The sequence below is a fragment of the Cetorhinus maximus genome, chromosome 24 (assembly GCF_964194155.1).
Source record: "Cetorhinus maximus chromosome 24, sCetMax3.hap1.1, whole genome shotgun sequence".
Classification (NCBI taxonomy): domain Eukaryota; kingdom Metazoa; phylum Chordata; class Chondrichthyes; order Lamniformes; family Cetorhinidae; genus Cetorhinus; species Cetorhinus maximus.
Window position 1 is genome coordinate 46,611,106 of NC_135902.1, and position 17,511 is coordinate 46,628,616.

At 42.5% G+C, this 17,511-nt stretch overlaps 1 protein-coding gene across 3 annotated transcripts in view; it reads left to right on the top strand.

Moving 5' to 3' along the window:
* Nucleotides 1-17,511, top strand: part of rptor (regulatory associated protein of MTOR, complex 1) — a 427,059-nt gene that overhangs the window by 101,053 nt on the left and 308,495 nt on the right. For 2 of the 3 annotated variants that reach the window (XM_078571168.1, XM_078571170.1), the window contains exon 1: nucleotides 3,373-3,829. The exons of the other annotated variant lie outside the window; for it this stretch is intronic. In XM_078571168.1, coding sequence (XP_078427294.1) covers nucleotides 3,677-3,829 — 153 coding nt within the window. In that variant the 5' untranslated portion in view covers nucleotides 3,373-3,676. Of the gene's footprint in view, nucleotides 1-3,372; nucleotides 3,830-17,511 lie in introns of those variants that run through there. 3 annotated transcript variants of the gene reach the window in all.

Below are 17,511 nucleotides of genomic sequence, written 5' to 3' on the forward strand. Positions count from 1 at the left end.
TACTGCTACTGTGCGTTGGTGGTGGAGGGGGTGAATGTTTATGGATGGGGTGCCAATCAAGCAGGCTTCTGCTTTGTCCTGGATGATGTCAAGCTTCTTGAGTGTTGTTGGAGCTGCGCTCATCCAGGCAAGTGGACAGTATTCCATCACACTCCTGACTTGAGCCTTGGAGATGGTGGACAGGCTTTGGGGAGTCAGGAGGTGAGTTACTCGCCACAGGATTTCTAGCCTCTGACCTGCTCTTGTAGCCTAAGTATTTATATGGCTAGTCCAGTTCAGTTTCTGGTCAATGGTAACCCCCAGGATGTTGATATTGGGGGATTCAGCAATGCTAATGCCACTGAATTTCAAGGGGCGATGGTTAAATTCTCTCTTGTTGGAGACGGTCATTGCCTGACACTTGTGTGGCATGAATGTTACTTGCCACTTGTCAGACCAAGCCTGGATATTGTCCAGGTCTTGTCTTGCTGCATTTGTACATGGACTGCTTCAGTATCTGAGGAGTTGCGAATGGTGCTGAACATTGTGCAGCTATCTGCAAACATCCGCATTCCTGACCTTATGATGGAAGGAAGGTCATTGATGAAGTAACTAAAGATGGTTCGGCCTAGGATACTACCCTGAGGAACTCCTGCAGTGATGTCCTTGAGCTGAGATAATCGACCTCCAACAACCACAACCATCTTCCTTTGTGCTAGGTATGACCCCAACCAGTGGAGTGTTTTCCCCCTCATTCCCATTGACTCCAGTTTTGCTAGGGCTCCTTGATGCCACACTCGGTCAAATGCTGCCTTGATGTCAAGGGCAGTCACTCTCACCACTTTTGTCCATGTTTGACCCAAGCTGTAAAGAGGTCAAGAGCTGAGTGACCCTGGCAAAACCCAAACTGAGTGTCAGTGAGCATGTTATTGCTAAACAAGTGCCGCTTGATAGCACTGTTGCTGACCTCTTCCATCATTTTACTCTTGATCGAGAGTAGACTGATGGGCGGTAATTGGCTGGGTTGGATTTTTCCTGCTTTTTGCATACAGGACATACCTGGGCAATTTTCCACATTGCTGGGTGGATGCCAGTGTTGTAGCTGTACTGGAACAGCTTGGCTAGGGGCACAGCAAGTTCTGGAGCACAAGACTTCGCCACTATTGCCGGAATATTGTCAGGGCCCATAGCCTTTGCAGTATCCAGTGCCTTCAGCCATTTCTTGATATCATGTGGAGTGAATCGAATTGGCTGAAGACTGGCATCTGTGATGCTGGGGACCTCAGGAGGAGGCCGAGATGGATCATCCACTCGGCACTTCTGGTTGAAGATTGTTGCAAGTAATTCAGCCTTATCTTTTGCACTGATGTCCTGGGTTCTCCCATCATTGAGGATGGGGAATTTTGTGGAGCTGCCTTCAGTGACTTGCTTAGTTGTCCACCATGACTGGATGTAGTAGGACTACAAAACTTAGATCTGAATCCGTTGATTGTGGAATTGCTTAGCTCTGTCTATCACTTGCTGTTTATGCTGTTTGGCACGCAAGTAGTCCTGTGTTGTAGCTTCACCATGTTGACACCTCATTTTTAGGTATGCCTGGTGCTGCTTCTGGCATGCCCTTCTGCACTCTTCATTGAACCAGAGTTGGTCCCCTGGCTTGGTGGTAAGGGTAGAAGGTGGGATATGCCAGGCCATGAGGTTACAGTTTATGAATGAGTACAATTCTGCTGCTGCTGATGGCCCACAGTGCCTCATGATTGCCCAGTCCTGAGTTGCTAGATCTGTTCAAAATCTATCCCATTTAGCACGATGGTACTGCCACACAACATGATGGAGGGTATCCTCAGTGGAAAGACGGGACTTGGTCTCCACAAGGACAGTGCGGTGGTCACTCCTACCGATGCTGTCATGCACAGTTAGATCTGCAGTCAAGATGATGAGGATGAGGTCAAGTTTGTTTTTCCCTCTTGTTGGTTCTGTCACCACCTGCTGCAGACCCATTCTAGCAGCTATGTCCTTTAGGACTTGGTCAGCTCTATCTGTAGTGGTGCTACCGAGCCACTCTTGGTGATGGACATTGAAGTCATCCACCCAGAGTACATTCTGTGCCCTTGCCACCCCTCAGTGCTTCCTCCAAGTGATGTTCAACATGAAGGAGCACTGATTCATCAGCTGAGGGAAGGTGGCGCATGGTAATCAGCAGGAGGTTCCTTGCCCATGTTTGACCTGATGCCATGAGACTTCATGGGGTCTTGAGCCGATGTTGAGGACTCCCAGGGCAACTGCCTCCTGACTGTATACCACTGTGCCGCCACCTCTGCTGATGGTGATGTCTGGGACATCATCTGTAAGGTATGATTTCACAATATGACTATGTTGCTTGACTAGTCTGTGAGACAGCTCTCCCAATTTTGGATTGTGCCAATTTTGGCACAAGCACCCCCTAACTTATTGAACTAGATGGGTGTTAACAACAATTGACAATGGTATCATGGTCATAATTAAACCTTTAATTCCAGATTTTTATTAATCGAACTCTAATTCCACCATCTGCTGTGGTGGGATTTGAACCTGTATCTTTGTAGCATTACCCTGGATCTCTAGATTACTAGTCCAGTGACAATACCATATGTCACAGTCACTGCCGCCACCCTTATGCTTGCTTTTGCACACGGCTCTGTCCGACACTAGACTGACCCCCTATGATGATGTGTTCTCTTACATCACAGTGTGGGCGGTACAGTTCTCAGTCCCATGTACACCCAAGGCACACCAGGCCCTTAAACCACATGGGCCAATATTTATTCTCCAACCAGCATCACCAAAACAGATCATCTGACCATTGCTGTGTGCAAATTGGCTGCCACGTTTCCTACATGAAAATGGTGAGTACATTTCTGTAGCGCTTCATTGACTGTAAGGCACACTGGGACATTCTGCAGTTATGATAGGTGCTATATCAATGCAAGTTCTTACTATCTTTGTTACTATCTTGTTACTATCTTGGGTGCTTCAACGGTATAATATTGAGTTCTAATTCAGAAGAGCTTTAGATGAGCACAGCCTTCTTATTGCATTAGCTCCACTCTCTGGGAGTGGTGCAGTGCAACAATAAAACTTTCACTTAGTGTGTGCCTGAGTATGATGTATGGATATATACATAACACAATGCATTTTATTTCATGACTTTGGATGAAAAACAAGCAACCAGAAAATGTCACTTCACACAGGTTTGTAAATAAGGTGCTAGGTATAGTGGGGAAAGGCTGATGGGCGTTTCGAACGCAGCCAGGGTTTGAATTGGGTCCTGGGCCGGTTGCCGTTGCGCGGATTGAGCCGCTCGGCCTGCCGTCGCGTCGCGGTGCATTCTGGCCTCGCTCAAGATGGCGTCCTCCGTCGGGGCGGAATGAGCGGCCGCGAACCGGGAGCCCGAGGCGGCGGCCCCGCTCTCACCTAACTTCCAATTCCCCCTCCCCCACCCCCACCCCCCGCATTGACAAAGGAGTTTCCCTCACCCCCCCTCCCCTCCCCTTCCCCCCCCCACACCACCACCTCACCCTCTCCCCCACCCCCCCCCGTACACCAATCCATCCAGCCCATTTCCCCTCCCCCCCCGAGGGGGGGAGGAGGAGGAGGAGGAGGGAGAGGTGTGTTTGGCGCTGGTTGTGCCGAGTGGAGTCGGGCCGGGCTGGGCAGCATGGCCTGCGCCAGCCTGCTGGAGGACTTGTTGGAGCGGGAGGTGTACGACATGACCGACTGGAACATTCCAGTGGCTTTCATGAAGAAGCGGCACTCGGAGAAAATCGAGGGCTCCAAGGCGGTCACCCAGAGCTGGCGCATGAAAGACCGGGTAAATTCCCACATTGACTGCATCGTCCCCTTTGACCCTCCTCCTCCTCCCCCCCCCCCCCCCCCCCGGGGCTTCTCTCCTCCCTGACCTGCTGGAGGTTACATTCAAACACACTCACCTCCAACTTGCCAGTGACCAGCCACCTTCCACAAAAGTTTCTGTACAACCCAGAATAAAACTTCCCATTCCTATACCCGCATGGGTTTACTTTTAGTGAGCAAAAAAAAACCACGAGTGCTTTTTTCCCCCAGATATTTATTTACTCCACAGACCGAAATTAACTCATTTCTTTGTTATCAAACTCATTCTTAAAAATATTGGCAAGGCTGCTTTAAAATTAATAGCAAACCTTTGTGTTTTGAACAATGGTTGCAGCAATATGTCTTGCTGTGTTTAATATGGGTTATGCCTGCCCTTTAAAAGAGGAGCTGTAATTTAATTTCAAAGTACATTTTTGGAAGAACCAATGCAGTTATGTGGAATTTAATTTGTCACAATTGATAAATTTTGCTAAAAAGTGATCTCTTGACAAGCCTTAAAATCCTTTCTTTTAATTTTTAATCATTAGCAATGTATGTTTTCAACATTTAAATCTTTAAAAGTTGATAGTTTTTAAAATAAAGTTTCTTAGGGCTCTTGGTATTGGTATTTTGGTGATGTGTTTTAAATATATTTTTAGCAGTTTTAGGTAGAAACATCTCAGAAATGTTGGTATATGCCTAACCAGCAATGTAACAGTGGGAAAGCTAGGAGAGCAAAGGTATGAGACCAGTGATCCTAAATATACATTCATTGGATGTAGTGCAGTGTATGTGGTAGATGTCATAAATTTTATTTGGAGAATAGTTCATAATTTGACACTCATCAAATGATGGGTACGTGAGAGGTGAAAGAAGAATGTTCATATTTTGGTTGTGATTCTTAATCAGGATGTGCTATGTATTACCAGCATATCTACAATATTCAGCTCTAAACAATCTTTTGGACTACTAAAGTTACTTTTCCAAAAAAAAACTTTTTGTTAAGGATAGGCAGTGCATAACATGTTTTGTAAAGTCATAGTACATTTATGCTACAAACAGGTGAATGCAATAGCATGTTTAGTCTTGTTGGTGTGGTTCATGGAAACTCTGCATTGTTTGGACTTTGGCATAACTTGAGTCTTGTGGTTCTGGCGAGGGGTAACTGCTGTTGTGGAATGCTGGGAGGATGCTGTTAGTGGGAGGTGGTTTTCCTTTGTAGGGGTTTGGGGGGTGCAGTGGGTGGGTGGGAAGGCATGTGTTTGCCAGGCTGCGAAAAGGGGCCCAGATGGAATCGCATCTCTCAAATCCCAGTGTCCTACTTTACTCACTGCAGTTGGCATATGCCCCACAGATGTTTTGTGCATATTTGTGTGAAAGATTGTTAACTTTACTTGGGAGCATGATTGATTAAGTCATTGCACAGCTCCTTCGTTACTTTTCAACATTGTGACAATGCACCATCAAAGCAGCATTTATCATTTGAGTTTTACTAAATTGTGACAGTTTCAAAGAATTTGTGAAGTTATGTGAATGATACTCTCCATCAAGAAAGGCAGTGCTGAAAATGTGAAGCATTTCAATAAAACAGAATGGTGGGCTGCTGAAATTCTTATAAATAAGCCCATATGAAAAGTGCAATACAATGTTTCATTCTGCTGACCTTGGTTTCCTGTTCTGAGGGAACATTTTTGAGTTGTGGAAGAAGTTTGCATCGAGTGAGTGGTTAGGTGAGTGAGGGAGAACATGGCAGAGGGAATATAATGTGGAGAAGTGTGAAGTTACCCACTTAGGTTTGAAAAGAAGAATATTTATTAAATGTTGAGAATCTGAGAAATTTTGGTATTCAAAGGTCCCTGGATGTCCTTGCAGATAAATCACAAAGTTAATATACAGGTACAACAAGCAATAAGGAAAGCAAATGATATGTTAGCCTGTATTGCAAAAGGATTGAAATACAAGATTAAAGAAGTCTTACTGCAATTATAAAGGGCCTTGGTGAGACCACACCTGGAGCACTGTGTAACGTTTTGGTTTCCTTGCCTAAAGAAGGATATATTTGCCTTAGGCAAAGGTTCCCAGACTGATCAGAATTACCTGGAAAAACTTAGCAGGTCTGGCAGCATCGGCGGAGAAGAAAAGAGTTGATGTTTCGAGTGCTCATGACCCTTCAACAGAACTGAGTAAAATTGAAATTTTTGTTTTGGATTTCCAGCATCCGCAGTAGTTTTTTGTTTTTTTCCCAGACTGATTGCTGGTAGGAGGGGTTTGTCCTTTGAACAGAGATTAAGTGGACTTGGGTTAACGTTTTGAGCCTTCAGAGTCACATGGACTTGAAACATTAACTCTGTTTCTCTCTCTGCAGATGCTGCCAGACCTGCTGAGTTTTTCCAGCATTTTCTGTTTTTATTTCAGATTTCCAGTGTCCACAGTATTTTGCTTTTAACTAAGTAGACTAGGCCTGTGTTCCCTGGATTTAAAACAAAAACAGGTGATCTCATGGAAACATAAAATTCTAAAGCGACTTGGGAGGGTAGATGCTGAGAGGACATTTCCCCTGGCAGCACAGTCTTCAACTAAGGATCACAGTCTCAGAATGAGGGGTCGGCTACTTAGAGCTGAGATAAGAATGCCTTCACTCAGAGAGTTGTGAACCTTTGGAATCCTCAACTCCCTGGAGTGCTGCGGTTGCTCACTCATTAGAGTATATTTAAGACAGAGGCTGATAGATTTTTTTTTTGCATACTAAGAGTATTAGGAGATATGGGGATAGTGCAGTAAGGTGTGGATGAAGTAGAAGATCTGCCATGATCATACTGAATGGCCTGTGCAGTTGATTGCCTTGTGGTAAATTCCAGTTCTTTAATTGTCATAGCAATCTTGGACTCCAGAAGTGCACAATCCTTGCATTCTTAGTGTCCGTTGTTGCAGGATGCAAATGATGCGGATGGATGGTGCATTCCTGTCATATTTGGGCTGGCACATTGTAAATATTTTGTCATGTCTGGTTGTAATCCAATAAGTGACTGGGGAAGCAGGGAGCTATTGTAACTGTAATGAAAATTCTGGCCACTTTTTGAATAGTTTATTGACGAATCTCCTGTGCTTCCCACGTGATAAATAGGAGGATCTGCTATTTTAAAGCCTAAGGTCAAAGTCTAATTAAGTAAACTTTAAGCTTATTTCGTATACGTAACAAAATGCAGTGTTTTGATTATGTCTGTGGACAGGCCAGCTGCATTATTTCAACATAGAAAATAGTCTTTTTCTCAACCGATGCAAGTCTAATATCTTTTTAAAATCCATTTAGCAAAGGATTTAATCATGCATAAGGAGATTCTGTCTAGTTCTGGTTCCATGTGTCTTAATGTGATTTTTTAATATCCCGTCCATTTCCCCATCCAAGACACGGGAGATATTCCAGTAGTGGAGGTGGTATGGGGAAAAGCCACAAGCCTGATCCTTAGCATTTGAGTTCTGAATTCGGAAGAAAGACTGGAGATTTTTTGAATTTCAGCCTTGAAAGGAGAGGCCTGAGAGGTGATCTTACAGATGAATCCAAGATAATTAAAACCACATTAAGAAGGAAAACTGGAAAATGATTTTAGATTAAATTGAGAATAGGGCAAGGAAACAGGTTTAAATGAGTAAAAAAAAATTTTTGACTGACATCTGGATGTTTATCTCAAGAGTAATCACCATGGAAAGAATTCCCTGACACAGTCATGGAATCATTTAAAATACAGTTGAATATCACTTGGGGTCTTTCTGAATGGAGGTACAAAGATTGGCTGAAACCCTTTACTTATTTGTTGTGATCTTGAGTGAGACCATAATGTTCAGCAATGTGAGCAGAAGTACATTAAATGGAGAGCTGCATTTTAGTGTCCTAAGAATGATGTTTGGAAATGATATTTGAAGGGGAATGGAATATTCGCAGTGCTGTCTGTGTGAGAGTTTTGATCTTGAGCTTATTGGTTTCAGATTTTTTTTAAACAAGGTAATCTGGGGCCATCTCATTGAAAATAAACAAACAACATTCAATTTACATCAGTATTTTTGATTATGATTTCTAAAAGAATACCCAGTGAAATTATTGCTGTGCTTTTTAGAAATATGGATAGCACAACCTTTTCTCCTTGCTTTTGCCTACAAGTTCTTACTGAAAGAGCTTTCCTTGCTGGAAACTTGGCTCACAAGTCATCAGTTATGACTGAAACATTCTTGACTGTCTGTATACCTTCGATTATTGCCCCCTTCTCCTTTCCATACTTTCATATTGGTGACATGGCCCTTGTCACCAAATCTCACTTTGGTCTCTGACCCTATTCATTAGGCACCTTCTCTTCCATTGAACATTTGTCTGTTCCACACCTCTCCCTTGAAAATACTCGTTTTCTTCAGCCCATGGAAGCCTGTGCCAATTTTCTAACAGAGATATCAGCCATCCCTCACCAACCACTTCCTCCTCCTCCTTTCCAAGGCCATTTCTTTCTGCATCTGCCCCTGGAAAATCTCTCCCCCAAGTCACTAACAAGCCCCCAAATGCCCAGTCTTTGGATTTACATTTGCTGCTCAATCGCATGCTCACATTTGATGGCCTTATCCCCAATAAAACCCTTACTCCTACCCTGCTCCTTCCTGTGGTACAGTCTCCATTGTCGCTTCCTCAGTCTAAGGGAGACAGGCCTGAATATTAACGGAGCACAGCTGGCCTAGCCATTCACTGTCAGATCTGTCTCAATCACAATAGACACTACTGGGCCCTGCTCTCCTCTTCCAAAGCAGCCCACTACTCCAGGAATGCATAGATGACCCCACTCCACCACCAACTGTGTCCTTAAACCCTGCTCCCCACCCAACATGTCAAACATTCCCCAAGGTCTCTCCCTACTCTAGTCTTAAAATCACATCTTTCTCTAGTTTCTCTCCTATCTTTCCTCATGCTCTCTCTGAGCTCACCTTCTCCATGAGACATTAGTGATCTTCCAACTCTAGCCTGCTATGTATCTCCCACGTCTTTCCCCCCACCATTGGTGGATGTGCCCTCAGGCGGTTAGAAACCCAAGCTCTGTAGTGCCTTCCCTAAATCCCTCTGCCTCTCAACCAATCTTTCCTCCTTTAAGATGCTCCTTAAACCCATCTCTGACCAAACTTTTCATCATGTGCCTTAATGTCTCCTTACATGCCTTGCTTTCACATTTTATATCATTATGCTGCTACAAAGTGCCTTGAAACATTTTACTATTTTAAAGATGCTATGTAGATGCAAGTTGTTTTAAGAAAATGTCCTTTTTTCATGCACCTAGTATAATAAAAACAGAAAATGATAGCAATACATTGCAGACATTTTGCACCTGAATGAGAAAAGATAAATTAATGTTTCACACTGGTTGACCTACATGCATTTCAACCATTCCTGTTTTATTCCACGTTTTCAAAATTTGCAAATTTCCTTTTTATCTCCTTTGAGTGCTTTCTATTAATTAAAACCACCGGAGTAAAAAGTGCTCATTGTCTTTTGGATGCTGTTGGCATACAGCGGTATTATGGATTGTTCCCCGTTATCTGGTTTCTCCAGTCCTTGGAAAATCATAGAAGATTAGTAGGAGCAGAGGTGGGCCATTTGGCCCTTCGAGTCTGCTGCACTGCTTAATAAGAATTTTTGATTCAATTAGATGATCTATTTTTATCTAAACGCTATGGGATACAGGCCTAGACTGCTCACTAAATCATTACTTGTGCCTTTGAGATGAGGGGCATCTTTGCTGCACCCTGGTTGCTGAGCCAGATATAATGAGCAGAATTTATTGTATCTGGCTTACAATTGGTGCTTGTCATTTGTTAGACTTGGACCATAAGATATAGGAGCAGAAATTAGGCCATTCGGCCCATCGAGTCTGCTCTGCCATTCAACCATGGCTGATAAGTTTCTCAACCCTATTCTCCCGCCTTCTCCCCGTAACCTTTGATCCCCTTACCAATCAAGAACCTATCTATCTTGGTCTTAAATACACTCAATGACCTGGCCTCCACGCCTTCTGTGGCAATAAATTCCCTAGATTCACCACTCTCTGGCTAAAGAAGTTTCTCCTCATCTCTGTTCTAAAAGGTCTTCCCTTTACTCTGAGGCTGTGCCCTCGGGTCCTAGTCTTTCCTACTAATGGAAACATCTTCCCCACGTCCACTCTATCCAGTATTCTGTAAGTTTCAATCAGATCCCCCCCTCATCTTTCTAAACTCCATCGTGTATAGACCCAGGGTCCTCAAACGTTCCTCATATGTTAAGCCTTTCATTCCTGGGATCGTTCTCGTGAACCTCCTCTGGACCCTCTCCAAGGCCAGCACACCCTTCCTGAGATACAGGGCCCAAAATTGCTCACAATATTCTAAATGTGGTCTGACCAGAGCCTGCAAGTTAACCTTAAGAGAATCCTGGACTAGGACTCCCAAGTCCCTTTGCACTCCAGATTTCTGAATTCACTCTCCATTTAGAAAATAGTCTATGCTTCTGTTCTTCCTACCAAAGTGCATGATCTCACACTTCCCCACATTGTATTCCATCTGCCACTTCTTTGCCCATTCTCCTAACCTGTCTAAATGCTTCTGCAGCTTCCCTGCCTCCTCAATACTACCTGTCCCTCCACCTATCTTTGTATCATCTGCAAACTTAGCCAGGATGCCCTCAGTTCCTTCATCTAGATCATTAATGTATAAAGTGAAAAGTTGTGGTCCCAATACTGACCCCTGCGGAACTCCACTAGTTACCGGCTGCCATCCTGAGAAGGACCCCCTTATCCCCACTCTATGCCTCCTGCCAGACAGCCAATCTTCTCTCCATGCCAGTACCTTGCCTCTAATACCATGGGCTCTTATCTTACTGCGAAGCCTCCTGTGCGGCACCTTGAAGTCCAAGTAGATAACATCCATTGGCTCACCTTTGTCTAACCTGCTCGTTACCTCCTCAAATAAATCTAACAGATTTGTCAGGCATGACCTCCCCTTGATGAAACCATGCTGACTTTGCCCTATTTTTCCATGCACTTCCAGGTATTCTGAAATCTTACCAACGACTGAGGTCAGGCTAATCGGCCTGTAATTTCCCGTCTTTTGCCTCACTCCCTTCTTAAACAGGGGGGTTACATTAGCGATTTTCCAGTCCTCTGGGACCCTCCTTGACGCAAGTGATTCCTGAAAGATCACCACTAACGCCTCTACTATCTCTTCAGCTATCTCCTTCAGAATTCTGGGGCGTAATCCATCTGGTCCAGGTGATTTAACCACCTTCAGACCTTTCAGTTTTCCTAGCACCTTCTCCTTGGTAATGGCCACCATACTCACCTCTAACAGCAGCTGCAGCCACTTTGTCTTTCAGTACATTTGAATGGGGGAGCCAGATGGCGAGATTCTGCTTTTGGACAGCTCAGGGAGGAGTCATGTGTCTCAGAATCAACTTCTGAATCTTTGCATTTATCTGCACTGGCCTCAAATTGTCCATTTGCATGTAAATAATGGGTGAGCGCCGTTGGCCTCATTGTTATTTTTACAGTAAGTCTGGGTCAACAAATGTAAAATATTGAAATGTGGATGCATTGAGACCAGCTGCTTTAATGTGGAGGGGTGGGGGCGGGAGCGGGAGCCAGTTATTCTGGGCTGCCCTGGCATGATGTAGGTGGAGGATTGAGAGCAGGTGGCTCCTGGCCCCCATGGCTATAGTTGGTACACTACCCAGACACACAGGAAAAAAGGGAATCTCACATTCAGTCTTTCGCACTGCGGGTAATTTGGTTCAACTCGATCCCTACAATCTATTAAATACTAACATTTACTATACTATACGTAAATTATAATTGTTTTGACATGCCGTTGTTTTTCAGAATATAAAACAGATCATTTTGTATATTGTAGAATTGTACAACATGACATATATTTTCTGAATTTGTATTGGCAAAGTTCAGTTTATAATTGTATATTTTATGATCAAGCCCGTTCCTGTGAATGAAATTATATAAGGAAAAATCCTTTCCTCTGTTTCACCATGGGATTGTACCATTATCCATCCTTTGCATTAAGTTGTTAAATGCTAATCTGTGCTTGCTTACTTGTACCAACCACAACAACTCGGATTTATTTTGTGCCTTTAACATAGCAAAATGTCTGAAGGCATTTTACAGGAGTGTTATCAAACAAAATTTGACACCCAGCCAAAGGTGACCAAAAGCTTGGTCAAAATTGTAGGCTTTAAGGAGTGCCTTAAGATAGAGAGAAGTAGAGAGGCAGAGATATTTAGGGATGAAATTTCAGAGCTTAGGAAGCTGAAGTCCTGGGCGCAGATAGTGCAGCAATGAAAATAAGAACTTCTGATGAAACCAGAAATGGAGGAGTACCAAGATCTTGGACGGTGGCTTGGCTGAAGGAGGTCAGAGCAGAGGTTGCCTACCCGTGGATCGTGACACCCTGCTCAACAATGGCCCCCTCCCCCCGCTATCATTCTGGAGTGGCACCAATTTTCAAGCATTAAAATGGGGCCACAATGGGGAAAAGTTTGGGAAGCATTGGTTTGGAGATGGTGAATAGACGAGGCTAGGACAATGTGAAAGGTACCATTCAAAATACATTGTAATAATGCAGAATCTAGAAATGTTAGCTCTTACGCACTCATTTTGAAATGGTGAAGAGCCATCTGTCACATTATGCACTATAGTTCTCGTGTACTTTAGCTTAAAACAAAATCCACATCTCTAAATCTTTTAAATCCTTTGCCCATTGTTTCTGCTACAATCCCCAGAGCAGGCAAACCTAGACTAAACCTTTAATTCCAAACTGCAGAGAAATTTGAGCACATTGCTAGAATTGTACTGCAGTGCATTTTGTTCAGCAACTCAGTGTATATTGAAAAAGTTTTCCTTATATCCAATTTTCATATTTTTTTTCACTTTATTTGGATTATAAAGCTGATGCATCATTTGGGATGGGAGTTTTTAAATAGAGATTAAGTTCTCCTGAGACTTGAGTTTCCGAATCTCATTTAAAAACAGCAATGTCAGAGATCAATCCTGAAAGTTTAAGAAGGGACTTTGCATCAATGCCAGGTAAAGCGTACAGGATGCATCTTTACCGTTTTTAAAACTCCTTCAGTACTGAATGTTTTTCGGTTTTTCAAAGGTGTGTGCATTGGTATGGAATGACTCTTTGAAAGTACTTAAGGAACTGTAAAGTAGTTGGTACCTTTAACTCAGATGTATTTGGCTTTGAGTAAAAAGAGATAACTAACTGCATTTGTTAATCTAGCCTTGGTACGGAAAGAATGAGATTTAATGGAAATCTTTTACTGAGTTAGTTAAGAGGGAGCAACATGAGGGTGCGCACATACACCCTCCAGGCTTAACCGAAACCCTGAAACTTCTGAGATGCCAAATGCTATCTAATTGGATTTTTTTCTGGAGGGAGGGGGGATGAAGTGAAATCTGTAGATTTAAAATAAATAACATATTTCAAGATTTCAACTGCTTTCCTTCTGCACTAGTTGGGCAATAAAAACGGGTTTTCATAGGAATAGTGAGTGAGTGAGGAAGATGGCAGATGAGATGGAGACCTTACGATGATGTTGCAATTGTTGGCACTGAGCTAAAGTGGTTCTCAAGCTCCTGCACACAGGTTATTTGATTTCTGTAAAGCTTAAGTCAGCAGAGCTCCAGTCTTTTGCTGTCTTCCCTGGACTCAAGCTGTACTGTAAGGGCACGTGTGGCTCTCTGTCAGAGGCCTTTTAGTTCCTGGCTCTTCAGCTTTGGAAGGTTGGCTATCCCTGGCTTAAAGAGAGATGGAAGTAGTGTTTACCCAAAACAGAATTGGCTCAATATGTGAGCCAGCGGTCATGTTACTCCCTGGGATTTATGCTTCAGTTTTCTGCATAGTATTGCTGTTCCGTTGCACAGTTTTAGGCCAGAGCATTGGATGCACTAATTGCATTTGGAAAAGACCTTTGCTACCCAAAATTCAAATGAACGAACTGAGGCTTTTATTGTGATTTGGAACAACTTAGCTGCAAGGTAAAAATGTTTGCTGTGATAACAAAAAAAGTTAATTTTGTTTCGGGATAAATTTTCAGTTTTCATATGAGTCGTATTTCTGACCGACCCAACAGGGGTGGCTGTTTAAAATGAAAAACTCTCATCTTGTATTTTCACAGGAAATCATTTTCACCTGCTAGATTTGCAGTAAATGCTGGAAAAGGGCATTTAATTTTTATGCTTAAAGCATTAGTTTGAATGTGTTAGCACCTGCTTCGTAAAATGTGGGGAAATCTTTCGTGGTTTTATTCTGCTCTGTCTCCTGGGCCTTGTTTCTAGCTCCTTGTCAATTCTCCTCTTAACTCTTTCTAACTCTTCGCTTCTTTTCCTACTCTCCGTTATCTCTCTGATCGGCACAAACTTCCAGTGAGCTGCGAGTTTATTACTCGTATTGTGAATTGTAGGCACAAACTAGTTATGGCACTCCATATCGATGTTAGCTTGCTGTCTATTTACTTGAACTTAAACAGCACTTTAAACTGTTTACATCTAAAATATTAAATGATAATGGGAATTGTGGACATCTAGTCACTTTACTTTATTCAGGAGCTGGCTGAATGTATGGTTAATAGCATATGACTGAAATGATTGAAGTAGAGCATGATGGGTGTGACGAACCCAACTTTTGAACCTGCTAAATATGCAAAATGGCTCCCACTCTTGGCCACTCATACATTTACACAGTTGATTATAATATGTGATCATTAACTAGTAAATAGACAATGTGAAGCAGTTGTATTCAAGGTTTTTTGTATACTGGTTTTGGCAATGTCAAAACTGAATAAGAATGCATTGAAAAATAGAAACTTATTTCTTCAATGCAGCATTGGTAAGGAGTTTATACTGCTGGCAAATTATATTTTCAGCGCATTCTAGTCAATTTCTTTTTATCTTAATGATGTGATTGTAGCTAGTCTGCAGTAGGCTGCCACTGTGAAAAGTGCGTAACCAAGCTGTTGCCTACAGCAGGATCATTATTTCATATAGGTAATTTACTGTGTATCCAAAGGCATTTGTGAATTGTAGTATTACAGCTGTTGAAAGCATGGGACAGTTTTACTTCACTGTACATGACCTTACTGATTCTGCAGCTATTAAATGATCCTCTTTACATTATGCTGCACTAACCTGGATCTGTGGGGTATGGTTAGACTGATGTCATATACCTAGAACAGCACACTTCATGGAGGTGTTCAGCTTCTTATACACACGTGCATTTAGCTTGGTATTTTAATCAGGGAGTGTAAAATAATTGGAACTTTGTAATGCAACACAATGAAAGCTGACCTAGCATTCAATGCTTATAAGTGAGGTTATCCTTTCTGTTCAGTTGGCGGACCTATTTCTCTCTATCACAAGACTTTAACTTTGCAGTGGTACTCAGTATGTTTGGAACATGGCCTTGGTTGAGTATCTGACATCACACCCTGACCCAAAAGCTTAAGTTAGTTAAGACAGAAAATAGTTGTTTGTTAGTACAGAGCTTGAGTATTGCTGAAAAAAGAGACATGTCAAAGCTTTTCGCCTTGCACTCATCAGGATACTTTGCAAGAATACCAATATAAGGGGAAAACAATTTATACTGTATGTGAAGATAGCGCTGATTGATTGGCATGTGGACTTTGATTGGTAGAGGCGTTGACATGGAGAATGCACAAGTGATGGTGACTGACAATTAACTGCCAAGTATTGTTTGAAATTTAAACCAGACAGCTTGACCCTAATTGGTCAAGACATTGCCCTGAAGACTGAATCAGCGAATGGCTGTCACTTATTTTGTTTAGCTGAAACAGGTGCAATGTGTGTACATGCTCTTTCTGTCTGCAAAGAATAGGGCCCTGTGTATTAATGTAGGTAGCTTCCATTACACGCAAATGCGCCATACTGAGCCCGACTGACAATCTTAAATTGGTTGTCAGCGTAATTTTTAGCACACTGAGGATTATTTAGCAAATGTTGTCCAATTGCGGAATCACATCTAATGTTGGACACTGTTTTGAGTTTTGTTGTTGTTTTCCCCTTTATCAATATAAGCATTTTTGTGAAGTGCCAGGATGAGAGCAAGATGAAAAGCTTTGACATGTCTTTTTTCAGCAATAAAACAGAAAATGTTGGAAATACTGAGAAGATTAGACAGTATCTGTTGAGAGATGAGGAGAGCTAATGTTTCAGATCAGTGACCTTTCATCAAAACTGGAAGAAGTTAGAGATATTACTGGTCTTAAGCAGGTCAGGAGATGGGGAAAAGGGAGGAATGATTAAAAGGTAATGGGATGGAAGGCAGGAGAAATTAAGAAGGATGATGGTGGAAGGTGAAAGGGGATGGTAATGTGACTAGTAAAGAAATAGATGATGGATCTAGAGGAGGTGTAAATGGTAATAGCAGAATCTTTACAACAACTGCTGTCCGGAAAAAAGGGATTAGTGGGTGGGTGACTATGATCTGAAATTGTTGAACTTGGTGTTGAACCGGCAAGGTTGTAAAATGCTTAATTTTTGAAGGGTTACATGATGTTCCTTGAGTTTTCGCAGCCTTCCATGTTATCACAAAGCTTCTCTTTTGTTAATTGCATTCCTTTCCCTGCCTCTGTACTTGATTTAAACCTGTTGCATCTCTAACTTTTACCAGTTCTCATGCAAGGTCATCAACTTGAAATGTTAGCTTTGTTTCTCTCTTTGCAGATGTTGCAACACCTGCCATTTCTGACATTTTGTTTTTATTTTAGATTTCCAGCATCTGTACTGTTTCCCTTTGAGCTTAAGTTAAAGACCTATTTCTAGGCTTTTGTTGACCTTAAATAGGCTACTTAAAGATGCATGAAAGTGTCACCTGTAGATTTGCCTTTTTAATGGAACAAAATAAAAGCCCTTCTGGGAAAGCATTTTGCTGTTGAATATTGGCAAGAAAACCTGCCATGCTGAGGCACAGCATATTACTGTATTGAGTGCCGTACTTCTGAGCTACTTGAAGAAATTTTAAAACACAATACATCTCCATAGCATTGCTTATGGGTAGCCTTGAACACAGGGCATGGGGCATTGAATTAGTTGGCTGGGGAATGAAACGGTAGGATGGGAGCTTGGTAATTGAGTAGGGATAAAGCATAGGGACAAGAACATGGAGCAGTTGCATGAATAGAATTTGGACTGACACGAGAATAAAGAAGTTTCCTGTTATTAGTGTAATTGTTCGGAACCTAAGGCATTGCTGAGGCATTCTACACACTGAGACTGAGAGCAGAGACTGTTCTGTATACCATGGAGGATATTCTTGCTTTAGAAGGGGTGCAACAAAGGTTCACTAGCTAGGACAGCCCTCTCATCCCTGGAACCTTAGGAGAGATTCAGTGGAAATGGGGGCTATCTTCTCTAAGAGTTTAGAAGAATGAAATCAATCTGATTGAAACGTATTAGATTCTGAGGGCTTGACAGGGGAGGTGCTGAGAGGTTGTTTCCCTGGCTGGAGAGTCTAGAACTAGGGTGCAAAAGCAGATAACTGTGGATGCTGGAAATCTGGAGGAAAAAACCCAGAAAATGTTGTAAATACTCAGCAGGTCAGGCAGCATCTATGGAGAGAGAAACAGTTAGAACT